The 23,442-nt window shown below is 44.3% G+C and overlaps 1 protein-coding gene across 2 annotated transcripts in view; it reads left to right on the top strand.

The window, feature by feature from the left end:
• Positions 1–454: 454 nt before the first annotated feature.
• SHISA9 (shisa family member 9) overlaps positions 455–23,442 on the top strand; it is a 250,038-nt gene continuing 227,050 nt past the window's right edge. Inside the window, exons 1-2 of one of the 2 annotated variants that reach the window (XM_045542093.1) lie at positions 455–1,017; positions 12,393–12,520. In XM_045542093.1, coding sequence (XP_045398049.1) covers positions 455–1,017; positions 12,393–12,520 — 691 coding nt within the window. Of the gene's footprint in view, positions 1,018–6,014; positions 7,069–12,392; positions 12,521–23,442 lie in introns of those variants that run through there. The other variant, XM_045542094.1, reaches the window with a different exon arrangement.

Here is a 23,442-nt window from a genome sequence, read left to right on the forward strand (position 1 = left end):
CCACAAGTGTCGCTTCGCTCTTTCCAGCGCACTTGGCGAGCCGGGGAGGCGAGAGGGATACTGCGCGCGGGCGCGGGGCGGCGAGTCCGGAGCCGCAGGCCCCGGCGAGGCGCGGACCGACCCACCGTCCCCTGCTCCCCGCCCCCGCCTCCGCCTCCCCCGGTGGCCGGCCGGACCTGCACCCCGCGCTTGCCCCCGCTCCGCCTCCCCCCGCCCGGCCCGGCGCGCTCCTCCCCGGCCGGCCCCTCGGCGCGCGGCGCGCTGGAGGCGAACGCGGGCTGAGCCGAGCGCAGTGGCCGCCGACCACCGAGCGCCCCGCGCCGCTCCCTGCATGTGCGGCCCGCGGCGGCTCGCAGCCCCCGGCAGCAGCCTCGGCAGCTTCGGCCGCGCCTCGAGAGGCGGCTGCAGCGGCTCCAGCGGCGGCCGAGCGGCAGAGCCCGGACTGGCAGACACGATGCGCCGCGTCCTCCGGCTGCTCCTCGGCTGCTTCCTCACCGAGCTGTGCGCCCGCGTGTGCCGGGCGCAGGAGCGAGCGGGTCACGGGCAGCTGGCGCAACTGGGCGGCGTGTTGGTGCTGGCGGGGGGCAACCGCTCCGGGGCCGCCTCAGGAGAGGCCGGCGAAGGCGCTGGGGTGTCGGACGCGCCCCCGACCCGGGCGCCCACGCCAGACTTCTGCCGGGGCTACTTCGATGTCATGGGCCAGTGGGACCCGCCGTTCAACTGCAGCTCGGGCGACTTCATCTTCTGCTGCGGGACTTGTGGCTTCCGGTTCTGCTGCACGTTTAAGAAGCGGCGACTGAACCAAAGCACCTGCACCAACTACGACACGCCGCTCTGGCTCAACACCGGCAAGCCCCCTGCGCGCAAGGACGACCCCTTGCACGACCCCACCAAGGACAAGACCAACCTGATCGTCTACATCATCTGCGGGGTGGTGGCCGTCATGGTGCTTGTGGGCATCTTCACCAAGCTGGGGCTGGAGAAGGCGCACCGGCCCCAAAGGGAGCACATGTCCAGGTGGGCTGCCTCGGTTTCGTCCCCCCTCCGGGCTTCGCTCTCCCTTCTCTCCCCTCTCTTCTTCCCCCCAGGCAATGGCGCTCCCCCTCTCCTGCATCCCAGCCTCTCCGCTGGGGAATGTCGCCCGGGAAGCCAACTTCGGCTTGGAGCACGGAGAGCGGGCGCTGGGCTCAGCACAGGAGTAGGTCTGAGCGTGTGTGTGTGTGTGTGTGTGTCTGTGTAGGTCTCTGCCCCCTCGCCCTCCTGCCGCCCCCTCCTGCCGGAAGGTTGAGACGTACTTAAGACACACAGCCTGGGAGCCCGTGGTCCCCAAGTCTTGGGTTTTGGGGAGGGGGCCCGTGGCACCCCTCGATCCACATGCTAGCTTCTAGGTAAACAGGGGCAGGCGAGCCCGAAGGGGAAGGGGGGCGTGTGTGAGCCCGCGCGCGCGTGTGTGAGGGAGGGAGGGAGGGGGGAAGAGTCAGTGCCGCCTGCAACTCGTACGACTCGCGAAAAGGAGGCGAAGGAGGTGGAGTGAGGGGAGGGCGAGAACAAAAGCCTTGCTCGGAGCGGCCGCCTCGCTTTCCCGGAGCTTCACGGTCCCTGGAATCGAGACTTCTGCTGCCCCCGCCCCTTAACCCCCCTCCCCTACCCCCGTCCCTTTCTCCGGCCACCACCTCTCGCTGCCCGGGGCAGCGGCCACGGCTGCACCCCTTGCCCTGGCCGGCACGGCCTCCGGTGGCCCGAGACCCTCTCCGCGCGCCTTCGCCCTCTAAGCACCTTGAGCCGTCAACTTTCCGTTGGCCTTATTCATTATGCAAGTCCCAGCACGGGCAAGTCGCAGCAGATGGGAGAAGGCATTTGGGGATTAATGGAGCTATTTGCCTTTTGCTTTTTTTAAAAGTGTCTAAATGGATTCGCACAACTCAGTAACTTTGGAGGCGGAGGACGCAGCCACGGGCTCTGAGCCCCCGGCCGCGGAGAGAGGCGAGGGCTTGGGGTGAGGGCCGGGCGGGTGGGGTTTAAGGAGCCGCTGGCCGCCTGCGAACAGCTGGGTGGCCCGGGCGCAAGCTTTAACTGTCCCCTTCCTGAATCTGGTTAACGAAGTCGCTGGTTTCCGCTCCCCCTCCGCCCCCTGCGCCCGCCGCCCGGGGCCTGTGTGCGCGCGCGTGCGCGTGTGTGTGCACGCGCTCCGTGTGCATGCCTAAAAAATCTGAACAAAGAGACCCACCAAAAATAGGCGAAGGAACATCACTACCTCACTAGTAATTATTTTCTATTTATACGCAGAGTATCCGATGAATTTTTTCCCCGGAGGGGAGGGATTTGGGGAGAAGAGGTGAAGAAGAAGTTCTCGGTTTGGGTCAGCAGGAGGTGTGGGTGGATGGTGGGGTCTTGCGGCACAGAAGTAGGCTCCGAGGGGCTTCAGGAAACCTTGACCTACTAAAAAGGAGTAAAGCGCTGGCCCCACCCACCCCCTGCAACCGCAGGGTGTCCTGTCACTTGTCCCACCGGCTGGGCCAGTCCCTATTAATTCCCGGGGTCTGTGCTAAGGGGAGGGGAGAAATGCATGCAGGACTGCGGCAGCGGGTGTCGCCTTGGTAGAGAAAGTATCGCTCAGAGACAGGTAGGCTGCCTTGCAGATTCGGGTTAACTCCTGCTGAAATCTCCACAGCCCTTCTCTGCAAACCAGCTCTTAAAGGAGCCCTCCTTGGTGGTCGGCAGGGCGGGAGGTGGGCAGGTGGGGAGAAAAGCTGACCTTGGGGCATCTCTGGGAGACAGTAAAGCTAGATCAAGCCCTCTTTGATTTGCAGGTACCGAAGGGCCCAGCAGGGACCCAACTTCCTGGTCCTGCCCCCTTGTAGCTCTGCTGGGGGAAAAAATGACTCCAGCTACAGCTACAGCTAAAGGGGTTGCTGGCTACATCCTTCCGCAGGTACCAGGAGAGGTCTGCTTGCAGGTAGAATCCGGGGGTACCCAGTCCTGGGGTAGCAGAGCCTCCACACAAGACACAGCCTCTCCCAGTATAAATTTTGGGAATTCCAGAATGGAGTGAAAGTGCATCCTCCTGAAAAGAGAGAAATTTTTGTCGATTTTTACTGCTGGCCTCTAAGGTATGATTTGCAACCTTGAAGACTGCTTAGCATGACCTGGAGTGCTTAAAAAAATAATCCTATCGCCAGGGGCCCACCCCAGGCTATATAAATCTGAATCTCTAGGTTGAGACCTAAGCATCTATACTTTTGAAAAGCTCTCCAGGTGATTCTAATGTTCAACCAATCACTGCAAAGGAGAAGGAACTAACACCTGCTGAACACTGTACCAGGTGCCAGGACTGTACCATGGGCGTGTGTAAACACTCCCTTATTTAGTTCTCGCCTCTACCCTATGAGACAGGTGCTATTTTAATTGCCTTTTACGTGCAAGAAATTCATGGCTCAGGTGAGGTGCCTTGCCCAAGGTCACACAGTTAGAAAATTGCACAATCTCTAGTCTCTTGGTTTCAGCTGTGTCTGAGACAGATGCTTTCAGATCCAGTGAGCATCGGAATCTGGAGAGCTTCCTAAAATGCAGATTTTTGAGTTCCATCCGCAGAAATTGTGAGTCAATAGGTTGAAGGAGGTGCAGGGGGAGAAATCTGCATTCAACAGCTCCCCTGGATGGCTCTGAGATGAGGTGGTCCAGGCTTGAGGCAACACTGGTCTTTAGTTTGGGAACATTTTACAGGGTGAGGGGATGGTTAAATTAATTCAAGAGAAAAAAGAGGGGCCATGTGACATTCGTATTTGCTTTCTCCATGTGTGTAACCTTTCTGTGGTGCTGGGGCTACCCCAGGTACCCGCCAAATTTATCATGTACTGCTTGCCCAGTTAGTCATTTGGAGTCCCAGCTAGGACAGTTAGCTTTTGCCTGATGGTGCCAAGGGGTGATCTGGTGGGGACCAGCTTGGCATCCCAGAGGCTGCTAGAAGGCAAGGCAGCTTCCAGGTGAAATTAACCTGCGGCCGCAGCCTCTTAATTTTTGTCTGGAGCTGCAAGGGACACTGAAATGGGGTTTGTTGTCATCCTGCCTGAAAGCACCTTCTCTTAAAAGACAGAGCAAGTAGCTGCGTTATCACTACAAACTTTGCCCCTGGTGACCAGTGAACTTGTGTTTTTGAGGAGAGGCCTCCAAGATGTCAGTTTGCAGGCTCAGAGCCCTGGGCATGTGGCCTGCTTCCTTCTGGGCTGCTTAGGTCTGAGGAAAGGAGAAAGAGGAGTTCCAGGGAGGTGGGGGCTTGCCTGCAAGCTTGTAAGGACTGAACAAACACCCCTTCAGCAGCTGCAACATCAGCCACAGTCAGCCACTGTTACTTGGAAGAGATGACTGCCAGTGGTAGCTAGCTGTGGTCACCAAGCCACGTGGACATGTTTGGTTTAGTAGACAAGGTATTTCGATTTACGTGTCTTTATTTTAAAGTTCTCTTCATTTTTTTTTTTATGGTGAAAAACTTTAAACATACACAAAACTTGAATGAATAATAAAATGAACTCTAGTATACCCTTCATCTAGATTAGGGTTTCTCAACTTTGACACTATTGACATTTGTGGTTGGCTAATCCTTTGCTGGGGGGGGAGGGACTGTTCTGTGCACTGCAGGATGTTTGGCAGCGTCCATGGCCTCTACCCACTAGATGCCGGTAGCACACATACCTCTCACCCAAGTCGTGAGGGTAAAAAATGTCTGCAGACATTGCCAAATGTCATCTAGGGGCAAAATCGCCCCCACTTGATAACTGCTTATCTAGATTTAACAATTATTAGTATTTTGCCATATTTGCTTTATTGCTTTCATGCTCTCTCCATATATTTTTTCCTTTCTTTTCCCACCCTCTCTCTTTTCTCTCCCTCCCTCTTTTCTTTCTTCCTTCCACCCTCCCTCCCTCCCCTCCTTCTCCCTCCCTCCCTCCCTTCCTTCCCTGAGACATTTGAAAGTAAGTTGCAGACATGACAGTCCCTAAATATTTCAGCGTGGAACTCCTAAGAACAAGGACATTCTCCCACAATTCCATTACCATACTCAAGAAAAAGCAAAAATTCCATAATATCATCAAATAGCCAATCATATTAAAGTTTCTCAGTCGTACTGAAAATGTCTTTTGGAGCTTGGTTTTTCAAATCAGGATCCAGTCAAGGCTCATTGTATTTGGCTGTGAAATCTCTTTGGTTTCTATTATGTATGGTGTTTTAAAACCAACTTAGAATCAGTTGCCAACATTTAAAAACCGGGAGATTTCACACAGACATCTAGATTTCTGATTTCTCTGGAGAATTCAGTGGGTCTGGTGACATTGGACCTGCATTTTGCCACAGCGACTATTGGTTGCTGCTGAGTGGCGACTACCCACTGTAGGAACCTCCTGGGTTCATCTCAGTGGCCACCTCCACCCAATTCACTCAATTATGTTACCTGAAGCCCCCAGAGAGTCCGTCTGGCTGGTCGGAACAGCACAGGCTCCGGGCAGGTGGCCTGAGATTCAGTCCCAGCTCAGCCACTTAATAGCTGTGTGATCTTGGAAAGGTGATTTCACCTCTCGGAGTATCAGGTTCTTGTCTGTAGGTTGAGGATTCATGAGACTGGCCTTGGAAAGCAAAGAGCCCGGGCCCGTCACGTGGTCACTGCTCAGCAACTATTACCCTTAATCACTATCCTTGTTGGCATTTTCTACCTCTTGTCTCCTGAAGAGAGTGGTGTTATATTTCTGGATCTTGGTGACTAGCCCTTGCTGTGCTGTATTTATTTAGCTGTGTGACACTGGCCAAGTCTCTTAACCTCTCTGGATTTGCATTGTAATCTGAGCAGGAGGGGCTGTCATGTTCAGTATAGGAGGGAAGGTCTACTTGTTAATATGACGCATTAAATGCATTTCAAAGTATTGGTCTAGGTGATGGTAAGGAACCCTGGTTGGTTTTGCAATTTTGCCGTAAGCTTATGTGTACATTCTCATTTAATTTCATGCCGCTTCCCCATGAGGTAGGCTCTGTGACAATCTGCTGTTTACAGAGGCACTGCTTACTTTCCGAAGAGGATGAACACGCCCATGGTGAGTGGAGGAATCCGACTTCAAACCGGACAGTCGGAGGAAGGATACAGGTCCTGGACCATTGGCTCTACTGCCTTGGAGTGCAAACCTGCAGGACTTCCAGTCTTCTCAGCTCACAAGAAATGCTCGGTGCTCTGCAAACAACAGCACGTGCATCAGGGCCAGTTCAAGAAGCCACCAAAAGATCAAGACTAGGAATGTTTTCTGCATCTGCCCCAGGCAGGGCCAGGCATCTTGGTGGAAGCGCTGGTGAGAAATGACCCTGGGGACAGAGGCACATGTTTGAAGCTCTCTACACTTGAAGCCAGTAGGGAACACATGTCGTTATTTTGTCCACCTTCAAACAGAATTGGAAATCCGAGTGGCAAATTGCATAGCACAGTGTCTTGTGTCTTTTTCAAACACACTGCAGAAGAGCTGGCGTCTCTTGCGAAGAAATGGCATCAAATGACAAATGCACCTTCTTCCCTTGCCTTTTCTCATCTTCCAATTTCTCTGCTACCTCTTATCTTTCTACACATTGTGGTTATCCTATGGCTTTGACCAGCTTCCTAGGCTGGAGAGGGCCATGTGTACATGCATGTACTATTGGCCACAGAAAAGTCTTTATTTCTCCTTGCAGGATATGTTCGCTTTTTCTTTGGGCACTGAGTCCTTGTATTTTAAGAGTCAACTTCCTGGAGGTATAATTTACACGATAAAATGCACACAGTTTCACAAGTGTTGACAAATGTCTATGCCTGTGTAACCACTGCTCTAGAAAGTTAACTTACGCCCATCGCCCTTGCATTCTTGAAAAATAAGTGATGCTTCTTGCGAAGGAAGAAATGCTCAGGAATCCTATTCAAGTGTTTAAAAATCAAAACATAGTTTGGACATTAGGACCCCTGGAGCCTTTGAAGCAAGATACCAGGACTCTAAGCTCTGTTTGGAAATATTGGGGGTTATATGTTTACTGTCATTGGAAAGAAAAGAGATGGAACATTTTGTTTCTCAGATATGCTAAGCTCATTCCCACGTTGGAGCTGCTGTGTTGGCTCAAATTCTCTTCCGGCAGACTTTGCATGGCTGGTCCCTCATCACACAGGTCTCAGCTCTGGTGTCACCTCCAAGAAGCCTTGCCTGGCCACCTGCGTAGCCACTTAGCCGCTCCCCACCCCACCCACAGATGCTTGAGCCCATCACTTAGTGTGATTCGCTTCATTTTATATTACGGTCTAAAATTAACTTATTAATGTGCTGGTTTACTAGTTTATTATCTGTCTCCTTCCATTATCGTTCTCAGTAAGGAACGCAGGGACATTAACTGTCTCTTCCACCCCACGGTTGTGTCTTGACTGCCTACTATAGTACTTGGCAAACAGGAGTTCTGGTTTCTGATACCTTGGTTCACATGGCATAAGAAAGTATCTCTCATTCATTCATTCATTCATTCATTGAATAGGTATTTATTCAACACCTGCCGTATGCCCAGCACTGTGCTTTGGGCTGTGAGACAACAGTGACTACTACAGATGCAATCCCCGCCCTCCCAGAGCGGACAGCCAGATATTGGGAGACAGGAAACACATGAGGAAAAGTCTAAGAAAATGGGTACTCAGTTGAACCTGATGAAATTGCCGATGTTCAGTTGTTTTCTACTAAAAATTGGCAATGTTTCAACATAATCATTCTGAACTGGGATATCAAGGAAAAATGTGGCTTCTTCAGTAAGGTACTTGTATTAGGCAGGGTTCTCCAGACAGACAGAGCCAACATATAAAGAAATTTACTGTAAGGAACTGGCAAAATCTGCAGAGCCAAGTCCTAGTTGCAGTCTGAAGACCACTGGCAGGTGAAGAATTCTCTCTTATTTGTTCTATTTAGGCCTTCGAATGGTTGGATGAGGCCCACGCACGTTAGGAAGGACAATCTGCTTTACTCAGGTTGCTGATTTAAATGTTTATGTCACCCAGGATCACCCTCATAGAAATACCCAGGACAATGTTTGATCAAGTATCTGGGCACCCCATGGCCCAGTCAACTTGACGCATAACAGTCATCGTCACAGCACCCTTAGGCTCTTGCTACTCAAGAGTGTGGCCTGTGGACCAGCAGAATCCCCGTTCCCCGGGAGCTCGAGCAGGTGATGGAGATTCAGACGTATTGAATCAGAATCTGCCTTTTAACAAGATCCCCCAGAGGCTCTGAATGCACATTAAAGTTTGAGACACACCCAAACTGTGTGTCACAAGCAAATGCCAAATCCTGAGGCATTTGTTTGGTTTGTGTCACATAATTGTTTCTTTTCAACCATCTAATTCATCAAAAATTTTTTGGGACACATCCCTATTTATAAAATATTTTTTGTATGCTCCCCAATAGATGCACGTTTGTTTTACTAAGCGTATGCATGTGCCTGTGCCCACAAACAACTATTAGATACATTTATAAGTATGCACAGAAGTTTTAAACTGAGCTGAAGGTGAAATATTATTTTAAAATCTGTTGCTAATTGTGATGACTTCATACGATCATTAGCTAATATCTCAAAGCATAATTAATGTATACTGAGGGTGAAGTTCATCGTTAATAAATAAATCCATGTCTTGAAGATTCTTCCTAAGAGTTCTGATTACTTTTGGTGGGACTTTGTTTCAATCTGAATAGACCTTCACTGTTGTAACCTTGTAAGGCGCTATTGAAGAGAAGGGAAGAGGAGTCCACTTTATCGTTGTCTTGTGCTCACATGATCCGTACTGTCTTCAGGCTGTGGTTTGGTTAAAGGGGGCATTTTTTCAGCCACATGCCTGCTTTGCGATGGTTAGTGTAGTCAAATGCAGATGATTTAATCTGTGCATCCCCTTCAGGGGCACATGTAACCTCAGTACAGGCAGCATGTCCCAGTGAAGGCGTTGCTCGTGATCACCATCCTGGGTCCGAGGTTCCTGATTCCTGCCATCTGACATGGGTGTTCCAAGAGCAGGTGTGTTAAATTGATTTCTCATTTTTAATGACAAAAGATCATACAAAGAAGTTCTGATATTTCCTTCTTCCGTACCAAATCATTTTATGCCATCCCTGGAGTGAGCAAGTAATACTTTGGAGACTCCTGGTCCAGGAAAGGGGAGTCTCTAAGAATCCTCATCTTTTCTGCATGCTCTGGGGAGGGCTGCCTTGGGGAACAGTGTCCTTGGGCTTTCAGGCTGGAATTTCAGAAATTTTGGCACTCAGAAGCAGGCCAAGGCAGCTGCAGATGGCAGTGCTGGCCAAGTTCACGGTAGCCATCCTGATTACTTATTTTGCAATCCTCTTGGAAGCCTGATTATTTTGGAGTTTGAAGGGGGACTCCTTAGAGAGTCCCATAAAAGCTATAGCTTCTTGCTTGAGGAAAATGCACAAACAAAATTCCATTCAATTTCAGAGGAGTTCAGAGATCCCCTGAACTCAGGATGAAGAACCTGTTTAGAAGGGAAAAAGTTAGGTTCAGAAGGCCTCTGTCCTGTGCTTCAAAACTTCCTTCCCTGCTTATTGCACAGAGGCAGCAAAGAGCTTGAACTTTGATTTCAAAGACACTCAGGTTTGCATCTCCACTCGATCCCCCCACTGATAAGCTGGGTGAAATTGGGCAGTCTTTCATTCTGTGAAATGGGTTATGATAACCCACACCTGGTAATGAAGCCTTCCTCGTTTGACCCATTCCAGCTTTATTGGACTTCTTGCTTGTTCTTCAAATGCTTGAGCTCTTTCCTGCCCCAGGGCCTTTGCACTTGCTGTTCTCTCAGCATAGAATGGTCTGTCATCTTCTCATGACCAACTCCTCACTGTTTAAGTCTCAACTCAACTGTCATTTCCCCAGGAAGGCTTTTCCTGAACATACCATCTCTTGCCCCTCTCTCTGTTTATTTATAATTTAAAGAAACCCCAAAATCCACAGTCCTGTGGTTTTTAGTATATTGACAAATTTGTGCAACCATAATCATTATTTACTTCCAGTCCACTAATTCTAATAATGTTTTCATCACTCTAAAAACATTGCCCGTATCCGTTATCAGTCACCTCCCCCCTGCCACTAGCCCCTGGAAACCTCGAATCTACTTTCTGTCTTTATGGGTTTGCCTAGTCTGGACACGGGATATAAGTGGAATCATACAATATGTGGCTTTTTGTGCCTGGCTTCTTTCACTGGGAATAATGTTTTCAAGATTCAGGTTAAAGCAGGTGTCAGTGCTTCATTCCTTTTTATGGCTGAATAATATTCCACTTCATGGGACACATCTTGTGTATCCATTCATCAGTGGATGGGTATTAGGGTTGTTTCTACTTTTTGGCTATTGTGAAAATTGCTGCTGTGTCTTGGTCTCTCTCAATCACATTACTCTTTTTAAAAAATTATTTACTTGCAGCCCTTGTTTATTTGCTTAACATGTTTATTTTTTATCTTTTCCTATAGAATGTAAGCTCCGGGAAGGCAGTGACATTGTTCATCTCGTACACCACTGCGTCCTCGGGGCTTTGTATAGGGCATGGCATAAACAACGAATATTTGTTGAATGAATGAAAGACAATGAGAGCTGTTGTTATTCTTTTGTCTTTTCGTGAACTCAGTCTTCTAATCCATGTGGGACTCTTGCTGTGCTGGGTCTCTCTCACATCTGTGACTTCTCCCTGTCCGTGGCTCTTGCTCTGTCATCCCATTGCCCCATAATCAACCATGCCCCAAGCTCGGGGCCTGTATTGCCTTAGCACAGTCTCCAACCTGAATGTGCAGCGGACTCACAGGGGCGGCCTGTGAAAACACAGCTTGCTGGGCCCCACCCTTGGAGTTTCTGACTCAGTAGGTCTGGATGGATCTGAAAATTTGTGCCTTTGCAAGTTTCCAGGTGACACTGATCCTGCTAATTGGCAGACCCCTGTCTGAGAGTCACTGCTGTAAGTGGGGTAGATTTCAGCAGACGGGCTGGGCCTGCTGAGTTCAGAGGTGGTCTGGGTGGGCCTCGCCCAAACAGTTCATTTTCCTTCTCTGTCTTCCTTTGTATGGACTTAGAAGCTTCTGGTAAGCTAAGAACATTTGGGTCTGTCCTAAAACATGGCACTACCACTTGTGGGTTTGTATCCTGGAGACATTCTCCCTGGTCCAAGAGGAGGCCTGTATGAAGATATTTGTTTATAGGGGCCAGGGAGTTGGTGACCATCTAGATGTTCATAATTATGGAAATGATAAATAGGACTGATAGTCTGCTGGTTTGCAGTAAAACAACCGGATGTGTGTAGCTAGGATCCATTCTGATGGGTCAGTTCCTCTACCATTAATAGTTGCAGATGGAGACTGTCGTCCCTGCAGGTAAGTGAAATACGGAGGTTGCATATGATGAAATACTATGCAGCAGTTGCACGGGATGAAAGAGATTCACACTCAGCAATATGGCTGGCTCTCGTGTGTGAAAAAAGGAAGAAAGAGAATGAAGTTCATGGCAAAATCACCATTTATGTAAAGGATACATGCACGTACAATAATACCTACAATATTATATATCTTTCAAGGATATTCCTACATCTAAATAAAGACATGATAGAGGGTAGATAAAGAGAAGAAGTGTGCTGGTAAGTCTAATCTTAGGTGTGATATCTGTTTGACAGATCTCTGCTCTGTTTTATGTGTAAACACAGAGATTTATCCCTAAATGGACATCTAATTGTGAAGGTCAATGTTATGGGTTGCAGTGTGTCTCCATCCCCACAACCACCCCTTAGAAAGACTCTGGTTCGCGTCCCCGTGCCACAGCTTGCTGGTTGAGCAGGTTAATTCACCTCCCTGAGCCTTTGTTTACTCATCTGCAAAGGAGTAATGATTCTTACAAGGTGTTTTGCGCTGCTTTGTTGAGTTACAGGATGTAATGTGATTAGCATGGTGCCCGGCTTATGGTAAGTACTCAATAAATGTTATCTGTTGTTCCTAATATTGGGCCATTGCCGTACATGAAGTGTTGGTATCTAGTGTTAGATATGAAGAGAGAACTAAATCTACGAAGTGGAGACACCTAGCTTGTATTCATCATTTAATCCTCTCAGTGACTCCCTGGGGTAGATATCACTGTTATTACACGGCTGTTGTGAGAAGCATGTAAACTAGCCTGTGTGAAGTCCCTAATGTAACCTCTAATTACAGTGATTTTATTTTCTTGTGTTTTTCTCCACCCTACCCCTACCTAGAATGGAGGCTTCCATGGAGTCAGCATCCTTGCCTTTTGTTCACAAGCACAGTGCTCACGGCCTAGCAGGTGCCAGTCACTGTTTTTGCAATGAACAGATTTAAATTCTTTCTTCTTTCAGGGCCCTTGCGGATGTCATGAGGCCACAGGGCCACTGCAACACTGACCACATGGAAAGAGACCTTAACATTGTTGTTCACGTCCAGCATTACGAGAACATGGATACGAGGACCCCCATAAATAATCTTCGTAAGTACAGCCGCACGAATCATTTCCAGGCCCGCATGGTCCCCATGCAGTGGTCACATTTCCAGATTTCGTGGTGTATGTCTGGGTTAGTTAAGAGCTTCTCTTTGTTGACAAGTTAGAAGTTGTATTTCATCTTTCTTTCTTGGATAACGCGGAGTTTGGCATCGTTTCACTTGGTTGATTTCTTTGTTAAATAGTGATCTACTTGGTTGGTTTCTCATGGTTGATTCTTCTTGCACCTAGTAGACTGCTTCGGTGGCTCGTCTTGATGGATCTGTTAACTAGTGGCCCCCTTGGTTATTTCATCATGGTTGGGTACTTAGTTAAATAATGGATTATCTGGTTGGTTCATCTGAGGTAGTTAATCTCTTAGCCAATGATCCATTAGTTTATTTCTCCACTTCCGTACATAAACCAGCTGTGACTTCTAGGTTTCATGCTATATTCAGTTAAGCAATACTAGTTCAGAAGAATTATGTATTATTTTTTTTTTATAAAACTAGAGTTCCATAAAAATAACCTATAAAATACTCTGTGTGTATGTGTGGGGGTGGATATTGAATTATGATCATGTTGGTTTGGGGTTCATATGTGTGATTCAACCGTAGCAAATTTGTTTCCATTGTTATGCCAGGAAAAAAAAGGCTATATTTGCTATTGTGTATCTATTTTTCAGCAGACAGAGCATGCTTGGAGATCTTGGTAAACTCCCAAAGATTTTCTTTCCTTTCAAAGGTCTGTATATACAACATACATTATGGAGCTGATGCTCTGACTAATGAGAGTGGAGGAAAAATAAGATTGTTTAGTTTTTGACAATAATGTACTACCATGGTTATTCCCAGTAATTATGTTTTCAAGTAACCCCCACATTAAAGTAATGTGGAGGGCTTGGTTTAAAACAACAAACGCCAGACAATTTAAGGGATGCATTTAGTTGTGGCTGGAGGTTCCTGAAAACAGAAACGGTTCTGGTATTGCACATTTTTGCAGTCTGGGTCGCCTTTGCTCACTAGGAGGTGCATGGGTGTTTTATTTGCTGAATCATAGTTTTGGATTGTCTGGTTGCAAATTTTTATGCTCAATGGGGAGAGGAAGACGTCTGTGCAATTTAACATAGGTCACACGAATTCTCTGATTGCTCGTTGTGATGGTTTCTCATGGTTTTGGAAATGGTTGCAGGGCATTAGCAAAGTCAGCGTCAACATTTACATGATTAGAAAAATGAGCCACCAAATAGAATGTCTTAGGTTTAAATATATTAAATACTTGGACATCATTTGGTTGTGAACTGGGTCATAACATGGTGTGAGAAATAGCCACATGTGACAGCAAAAGACACTGGCCGTTGGAAGAAACAGCCCCAAAAGATACGGAAAATGGCTCGAACTCAGATGTAGGAATTGCTGTTTGTGATTCTGGCTTTGATGGGAATGAGCACATTCTCTTTCAGCTCTCACTGGGAAATAAGTTGAACCTAGCTGTGTGCTTGGCTCCCAAACATCATATATGAGTGAACATGGTCACAGAGCAGAGAAACTGAAATGGTATTGAGTCCCTGGCTATAAAAGGTGATTGTTAACAGGTTTTTCATTTGAAGTTTCAATCACTGATTTTGAATCAGCACTGAAATGTAATAACAAACTCATTGAAGTCACCCAAGTTTCATCCTTCCATCAGGCTAAAGGGCAGGGAACATTAACGAATGTTGCTTACATAAGGGATTTTCGTTTAAAGTTGCCCTGAAAATAAATCACTGCTCAGAGATGGTTGTAAAAAAATTGTATATTCAGAAGAATGGATGATTTGGGGAGTTGATTGACAGCCTAGGACTAGATGAGTGATATTAATCAGTTATTAAAGGTTTAAGAAACCAGGCGATCCCCAGAGCCCATTTTAACTGATGGAGAAGTAGGAGAGAAGGAATCCAGTCTGATAAATGGATAAAAAGACCAGTCCTTCATTCCACAATTAGAATGCACCTGCTGAATATAAACCCTTTTCTGGACATTATGGGAGCCACAATGACTTATCATTGCAAAAAAATGGAAAGAAAGATGCACCTGTTTTTGATGCACCAAGAAGGGTGCACCGTGCCATTTTTAGTTCTTTACTAAACATCCAAGTTTCCAGATTTGACTGGGGATTCGGTAGTCTCACCTTAAATGTCATTTTTATGGCTATTCAATCACCCACTTGACATTGCCTTAAGAGAGCAATAATATCCATCTATTTCTCTCTCCTTATCTGCTTACTATTAATAATGCTAGGTCGCTTTCTGACCTCTTACTTTGGTCAAATGCTAACAGAATCAATAGCCAGTGTAGAAATCTAGGTATTTGGAAAGAGGAGAGTAGAGGACTTGGGTGAAGGCAAACAGGGAGGAAAGTGTTTTGATATGGGCAAATTTTGGTCAGCCTTTCTGTATGAATTTCCTGGGGTTCATTTTTTCTATGATATGCATGACTTGCCTTTTTCTCTAAAGATGGACTTTTTCCCCAGCTGATGTTGTTCGTGTTCTTTCCAGGCATTCAGTGATATTGCCTAAAAATATTTAGTCTGATAATCAAAAGGGCCTCAACCTCTTTGATTAACAGGATGTAGATTCCTATGAGATAGTGATTTTCTGCAAATACTCCTCGGCTTCCGTATAATTATAGTTTGTTTTTGAAGGCACATTTTGTCCTTAAATGCTGTGAACATAACTCTGCCTTCCCCACCCCAACTTCCCTTCCTGCCAATGACACCCCCCACCCATTTTGGGAGTGCAGAATAAATATAGGCTCCATTTGGTCTTTTTCAGGATGGGGAATGTGAGTGAGGGGCTGTGCGTGTATCCTGGATCCAAGTTTCTCAACTCGTTTGTGTTCACAGCACGTTTTTTTTTTAAATAAAATTTTTCTTTCGGAGTACTTTTTTATTTACAGAAAAATTACAAAGATAGTACACAGTTCTATGTATTCCTCACCCACTTTCCCCTAATGTTAACATTTTACATCACCATGGTACATTTGTCAAAACTAAGAAATGAACATGAGTACATTCCCTTTGGCTAAATTGTTAACATGGTTTGGATTTTACTAGTTTCTTCACTAATATCCCTTTTCTGTTCCAGAATCCAATCCAGGACACCACATTGTCTTTAGCACAGCACACTTTGACGGTAGAGTTTTGCTTGTGCAATATTGTGTAATGATGTGATAAAGACAGAAAACAACATGAAATAAGCCAGCAGCAATTACAAAACCTTTATTGCTACAGTATCAAATGTGTCTCCCAGTATCTATAAAAACATCCAAATAAAATTATTCAATGTGGGCCAATGCTGGGTTGGAACCAGTTGCTGGCCTGACTGTACTCTTGCCACAGACTTGTGGGACAGGGCCCTCTCATGTTCCATGCATGCACGCAACCCCTCTTTGGAATCGGGTTGATGTTACACAATTTATTTTACTGCATAATCTGAGCAAGTGAGATCTCACCCCAAACTGAGGAGAAATGATGACTTGATGTTCTAGGCCACGGAATCCATCAGAAAGAGCAGGCTTCTATTCCAGCCCCACCACTTCCCTACCCCCCCCAGAATGATGCCCAAGTGGATTTATAAGGAACCAAACCTAGCACCATTCATTTGTCCACATTTACCAAGGCACCTGGGATTTTCCAAAGTTAACTTTTGGAAATATTGGCAAGGATATTCCCAAATATTTAAAACATTTGGGGAGAATTTCCTAGCCAGGGCAGGCAAAAGGGTAAATATAGAATAGATAAAGGATTATATTAAAGTAAAAAAAATATGTAAGAGTATAATATTAGCAGTGACTTATACATAAAGCATTATAAACCCCCAACACATTGAATCTTCAAAACCTTATTAGAGTCATACTATTAACTGTGATAAGGATTGAGAAACTGAGGCTCAGTTCATCTAGCTACTAAAAATTGAAGCTGGGATTTAAACTGAGCCAGTTAGGCCACAAGGGCTGTGATTTTAACCACAATGCTGTATTACCTCTCCTTATGGTGCTCAGTATACTTGAAAATAAACACAATAAAGTGTTAAACAATTAGAGAAGGTGTCAATGACATTATAGTTAATACATAGAGAGGCAGGATTCAAACCCAGATCTACCTGACTCTACAGCCTGGACTTTATTAGATGGACATGGGCTATCTCATGGTGAGTATTTGGGTCTTAGGAAGGGTGGGGATCAGGACCACCTCAGGGGCTTCAGTTGGTAGAGTGGGTAAGGCCTCTTTCCTGTCCTTAATGTGCTCAGTCACCGTGAGCACTTAGTTCAAATTAGAGAATATGATCGGTTTCCAACTGCCAGTGGTCTGGTTCCCCCTGGAGCAGCTGTCCGACCTTGGTTCAAGCAGCTGGGTGGGGTAGAGTGTATTTTAGGATTCTTCCTTAGGATTGTAGTGGGGCCAAGAAACGTGTGTGAGGAAAGGAAAGGCGAGGTAGATTACTGTTTTAATCTTTCTTGGGGGTAGGCAGGGATACATCTGTTTTATTTACTTCTGTATCTCCAGTGCCTAGAAAATACACAGTGTTAAGTAGATGGCTGTTGAATGCATGCATGCCTGAATCTTTAGCACAAGCACAATAAGGAGCCCGGTGGAACCCTGGGATTCTTGGGATTTTGACTTTTGAGAGAACTTGGCTCAATTCCAACCCATGTGAGGGTTTAACTTTCTTGCATGAAGCTATAACTACCAACACTCTTATTCCTGAAAACTAAATGTTCTTTTCCACAGTTGGGCAGACTAGTTGTTCCATCTGAAGATCTACGACTCTAATGGTTTTGGCACATGGGTTAGTAAATTATGTAGTTAATAAGAGTGAGGGAGTGATCTATACTGGATCAGCTAGGGAACATTTGCAGGTTCAGTGCAGAAGCCTGAAATGAGTCTGAGTGTTTTAGATCAGGAAATCTGTTTTTCTCTTAAAGCGTGGTATTCCGTGGTGTAGATGGGTCTCTGATATGTGGAAGATGCTCACCAGACCTGTCTAGCATGACTTTGAGGTGGTGCAGTGAGGGAGTGGGGGCTATGAGCTTGGCAGGTAGACAATTGGGATTGGGTATTTGTCATTTATTAGCTTTGCAATCTTGCAAAAATTAATTCTCTGAACCTCAGTTTCCCATTCTATGAAAGAAGTAAAATAACACATACCTTACAAGATTGGTGTGAGCACTAAATGAATTAACACGTGTAAACAATGTAGCACAGTGCCTGGCAACATAAATGTTGGTTGTTACTAATATTATTTGTGGAACGAGAGGCTATTGGTGCTAAAGTCTGTTCACTAGGGGACAGTGATACAAGTCGGCATGAATTCATTGTGCAGTTGTCTTCACAGTGAAAATGTTTTCACTCTGTGTGCCAGTTGATAACACAATTTGTGTGTGCATGTGTGCGTGTGTTTATTACTAATGTTTGGATGCAAATGAGAAGCGAAGGAACTGTCAATTCTCTCCTAAGGAAATAGCTTGGGTGGAGCAGCTGTCCCATCCTTAGCCATTTGTTCCTGTCTTATGTTTTTCTTGTATGCCCATGTAAAACACACGAGCTTTTGTTCTCTTAGGAATATCAATGCTATTACTTTATTTACACCAGCAGACCAGTCCAGGAAGAATCTGTATGGCCCCAACTGCGTCTTATACTTCCACCCAGAAAATTGAGATTGTGTGTGTGTGTGTGTGTGTGTGTGTGTGTGTGTGTGTGTGCGCGGAAGCAAGAGAGAAACAGAGCCCTTAAAGGAAAAAAAAATCGCTTTCTGTAAGTCGTCTCCTGGGCTCTTTTCAAAAATTGCTACTAATGCTGGCCACATGGCATTGCCTAATTAGATTTGCATTGCCTTTCCAAAGTACTTCCAACCAGCTGTAGGACTATTTGTAAAGAAAGCCTAAATGCTCAACACAGTGTCTGGTTTAGCTTAAAAGATGCCAAGTTCTGTTCCTTCCATACCAGGGAAAGCCTATCCTTAGACACATTTCCTTTGGGAGAGCATTTCTATTTATATGTCTGGATTAAGTGATATGACATACCTGCTATCTGATTGACATTAAGTGTGGATAAAAAGGAGCAATAAATAATAGCTTATGTTCTGCGCCTACCACATGCATGCATTTTGCTTCTTGCAACAACTCCATAGATAATTGAAATGTGTATTGCACGCACATATTGTCAATGGAGAGACTGTGGCTCAGAGAGTTTAAGTAACCTGCCCAAGGTCACACAGATATTTGCTGAGTAATTCAGACTCTGGACATGAACTCATGTCTACCTGGCTTTAAACCTTGTCCTCTATTCATGACCCTTCTCATGCCTTTCCCAAGGACCGATGCTAGGTGATATATCAGATTACGTCTCTTTTTCTCTTTCTTTTCCTTATTTATTGGTTACCACTAAGAATTGCTGTATTAGACTACACTCATCTTTGAAAATAGACGAACTGAGATAAAGTCATTATTTCTGTCCTGGAGGACTCAGATTTTAGCCAATTGTTTGCTTTCCAGTAATTAATATTTTCATTCAACCAATATTCAACTGATGTTTATTAAAATCTTACTACGTGTCAGTCAATGCACTTCGAATTGAAGGCACAAGGATGAATGAGACATAAATCGGACATATCATCTTGGAGCTTACAATACAGTGGGAGAGATTAAAAAAAAATAAACAGGTAATTGCAAAGCAGTGTGGTAGGAATAAATCCAGGGAGCCGTGGAAGCAAGCAGGAGGCCTCCACAAACCATCTGGGGCTAGAAAGGATGGAAGAGAGATTAGGACAGCTTTTCCTGAGAAATGTATGTTTTGTTCTGAAAGAAAAATACTCCTCATCAACTTTCCAAGAATCAAAGTGAAGAAAAGCAGAAAATTTTCATGTACTGGCTTTGCTCACCTTTGACTGAGGGGAGAACTAGTAGTCTTAGAATATAGATCTTTCTTGCAGATCTGATGAGTTTCATACAAATTGTATAAAGGGAGGAGAGGATTTTGTTCAGTTAGGGTCATACTGCTTTTGGACAGAAAATAAGAATGCCAAGTCGGCTACGGGAAGACAGAAATTTCAGGATCAGCTAGCTATCAGGAGTAGAATACAGGTTCTTTTCAAAGTACTCTCTCAGCTCAGTCAGCCTGCTGTTCTTTAAATAGATTAGAGTTGAATTTTTTCGCCTTTTAAAAATAACAATCAATATAAAATTAATATAGTTAATATAATAATACATATATTAAAATAATTTATAATAAGGTTTTAGGAAACTGCCTTAAAAATCCCAATAAGCATTCTCAATAAAGTTAATTACAAGTTGAATGGGAAATCCCATTACATTAGTCTGAGATGCAGTTAATGAAACTAAGTGTAATCATAATCTGAATATTTCATTAAATGGAGACTTAAACTCATTAATTTAGATATTAGGTCTTCAGTTGTGTGCTCACGCTAAGACTGCTAGTCTCAAAGCAGAACCTGTGTTTTTACTTATTTAGAGCCAGCTCTTTGGGCACAAAGGATCTGTCCATGGTTCTGAATCACACCATGGAGGGAAGGTATCCAGTTCAAACCTGTGAGTCATAAAGGTCTATCTTATAGATACTGGTGTTGGAGGGAACTTTAGGTACCATCTTGCCTTTGGCATGCCACATTTCTGGTATCCAATAGGATTAAAAATTTAAAAAAAATTAGAAGAACTTGAGACCAACATAGTGTACTAACTTTTCAATTTTGCCAAAAAAGGAAATTGAGTAAAAAGTAACCGCTAAATACTATCACCATAATTGCACAAACTATTAAGGCATCTTAACACCAAACATTTAGGTAAGAAATAGTTCTCAAAATAAATGACAATGCCTAAATCAAATGACATTTGCTTCATGAAAAACTCATTCCACTGTCCTTATTTTTTCTCATTTTATTTTATTGCACCCTAACCAGTTGGAAATGAGAACACAGATTTGCATTCCTGGTTGTTTGCTCATTGAATGAGTATTTATTGAGTACCTACTAAATTCTAGGGGCTTGTTACTAGGGATATAGAGATTAGCAATGTGTGTGTGTATGTGTGTGTATGAGTGTGTGACTTTATAGAGCTGTTAATCAGACCCTTTTCAGAATCTTACAAATGAAGAAACTGAGGTCCAAGAAAAAACTTGCATTTTGTTAAAGTTATACAACCATGGAACTCATCTGGTTAGTATTCTTTTAAAAATAATTATTAAACATTTAGGACATAATTACTGATCACAAATACATGTTTACTTGACAGTTCTGCGAAATGGACTTAAGGATGTGAACAAAAGGGACATACTTCATTCCTGTGACTGTAGAACTACTTTAGTTTGATCTCTCACCTGTTATCCGAAGGAAGCCCTTTGAAATATTCAGATACTCTTGACATTTTAATGAAATATTGAATTGCACACAGCCCATGAATTGGAACTTGCTCAAGGGCAGTGTGTGGTATTTACTTTCTTTCATTGAGTGGTAACAAGGAATGAAGGAAGTGCCTCATTCTGCAGAGGCAGTATTAAAAACAATTAATGTATATATCAAAGTCAAAGAAGGTTATTGATCAAATAATTCTTTGATAATAACTGACAGAAAAGTTGCATAAGCATGCTCTTAAAAATTGTTCCTTATGATCGTTTTTGTTCTGCTAATCAGCTTAGAGGTGGCTGGGTTCAGATCCTGGTTCTGTTTTTTAAAAACTTGTTTTTAAGTGCCAGAATTTCTTCCACCTCAGGGTATTTATATTTGCTATTCCCTGTGCCTTTAACACTCTTCCTTCTCATTGTGTAGGTTTTGGCCAAACTGTTACATCTTTGCGAAGCCTTCCCTATAGAAAGCAACTCAGCCTATGTAAAGGATACCCTGTCTATTAGATCACCATTTTATTTTTATCATGACTCATATACTGCCTAAAGTCATCTTATTTACTTGTTTCTCTTTCATCTTCCCCACAGCATGTCAGCTCCATAAGACCAGGGGCCTTGTCTGTCTTGTTCCCCACTGTATTCCCAGTGCCTAGTACTGTGCCTGGCACATAGTAGGTGCTCTATAAAGTTTGTCAGATGATCGATGCTGTCAAAATACAGTACTGGGCACATTTCATCAAATAAATGTTGCTGTTACTTTTTCTTTGTCAATTCATCAGGGTTTTATTTCTTGTGGACTAAACCCTCAGCATTGCTATTAGAGTTTAACAAATACCAAATTAAGTACCAAGAGAAGTTGCATACATTTACGAGCTCATGAATACATATTCCAGCATTACCTGGCAATTACAGAATGACACACAAAGGCAGTGTTTTTGAAGTTCAATTCACCAATTCAATCACAATTGATTTTTGTCAATAGCATTTCCTTCCTTTTCATTTCTTTCAGCTTCTCTGTATCATAGCTTGCTTGCTAATGTCCTGATCCATGCCAACTCTCCATTTGATTAGCATGAAAGCAAACTAAGGAGGGAATTGGGTGTGTTTAATATTTATGAAATTACTATGTTGTGTTGATGTGGATAATAAAAAAAACTTAACTCTGGTGATGCAAAATAACCTTAATAATCCCCTGCTTAGGCTCATAATATTGATTTCAGTGTGTTGCCAAACAGCCTGTTAAATATCCAACAGTTATGTTTCACATCTAAATATTATTTTTAAAGGAAAGTCTTAGAACCTAGAGAGAAAGGAAGTGGTGGGTACAATGAAATAAAAAACCATAAGAGATCCACAGCTCAATTTCACATCCTATGGTAAGGCAGTCGTACAATGGCAAGCCCCAAGCTTGGCTTATCTGTTGTTAAAATCAAGCATTTACCTATCCTTTGACTCTGAATCCAAAAATACCCAAATATGCAACCAGATCTTATAATCCTCACCCCTGGAGCAAAATCAGGTCAAGCTAAGAAAAGCACTTAAGAACAAAAGACTCAGTCTCTGAATTTTTAGTCAGGAATGCCGTGTGCATCCCCTGCCTCCCGGGATACTTTTTAGTAAAAGTATGGGAGGAAAATGGGTTGTATTATGTTGGGGATAGAGGGGATGGAGGGAGGAAGTTTTGAGCTTTGTGTCTCATTGTAGATTCTCATTTTATTAAGCAATCACTGTATGTGAAATACTTTGTGAGGCATACTCAGGGTAATAACACCAATAGTTAACATTTATTGGATACCTGCTCTATACCAGGTGTTTCAAATATATTATCTCATTTAATTCTTTTCACAGCCCTGTAAAGTGGTAGGATTATCTATATCTTAAAAAGTAAATAGGCACAGGCTACCCATCTAATATATGGCAGTGTTAGGATTCAAATACAGTTTGGATCGACTCCAAAGCCTGGGCTTTCTTCCACCCAGAGTAGGCAAACGGGTGTCACGTTGGGTGCTATCTCTGATGACTGGTCGTGGCTGCCTGCCGAGGAGTGTTGAAAAAGATTTTGAGGCCATATTCATGCTCAGTGGGCATGAGTGCTGTGATTGATTAGCCATGTCTGCTGCGAGAGAAGGACAGGAGAATTGTGCCATATTTCTGCTACAGACATAATAAAGACCCTTCAAAGCACTTATGAGTTTGTAAGTGAGGGGAGATAAATATGGTATAAAATGAAGGAATATACAACAAATTGATGGATTGGGAAGGCCTCAAGTGTGTAGTGCCTAACATACGGTGTTTGGATGAATGAGGTCTGTTCAAACATATCTAGCCATCGTTAATATAATGAGAATGGTTAACATGACATCAGTGTAACCTGGCAGCCAAGGAGAGTGGACTGGAATGCGCATGCATGAGCAGTGACAACTTCACTGTACTAGTCCGTGGGGCGCTGGATGCCATTGAGTGAGCATGTGCAGTGTGTGGCTGTTGCATTCAAAAATGCCTGAGTGAGTAGAGCAACGAATTTGCATCAGATTTTA

Source organism: Lemur catta, chromosome 2 (genome assembly GCF_020740605.2).
Source record: "Lemur catta isolate mLemCat1 chromosome 2, mLemCat1.pri, whole genome shotgun sequence".
In the NCBI taxonomy this organism is placed as follows: domain Eukaryota; kingdom Metazoa; phylum Chordata; class Mammalia; order Primates; family Lemuridae; genus Lemur; species Lemur catta.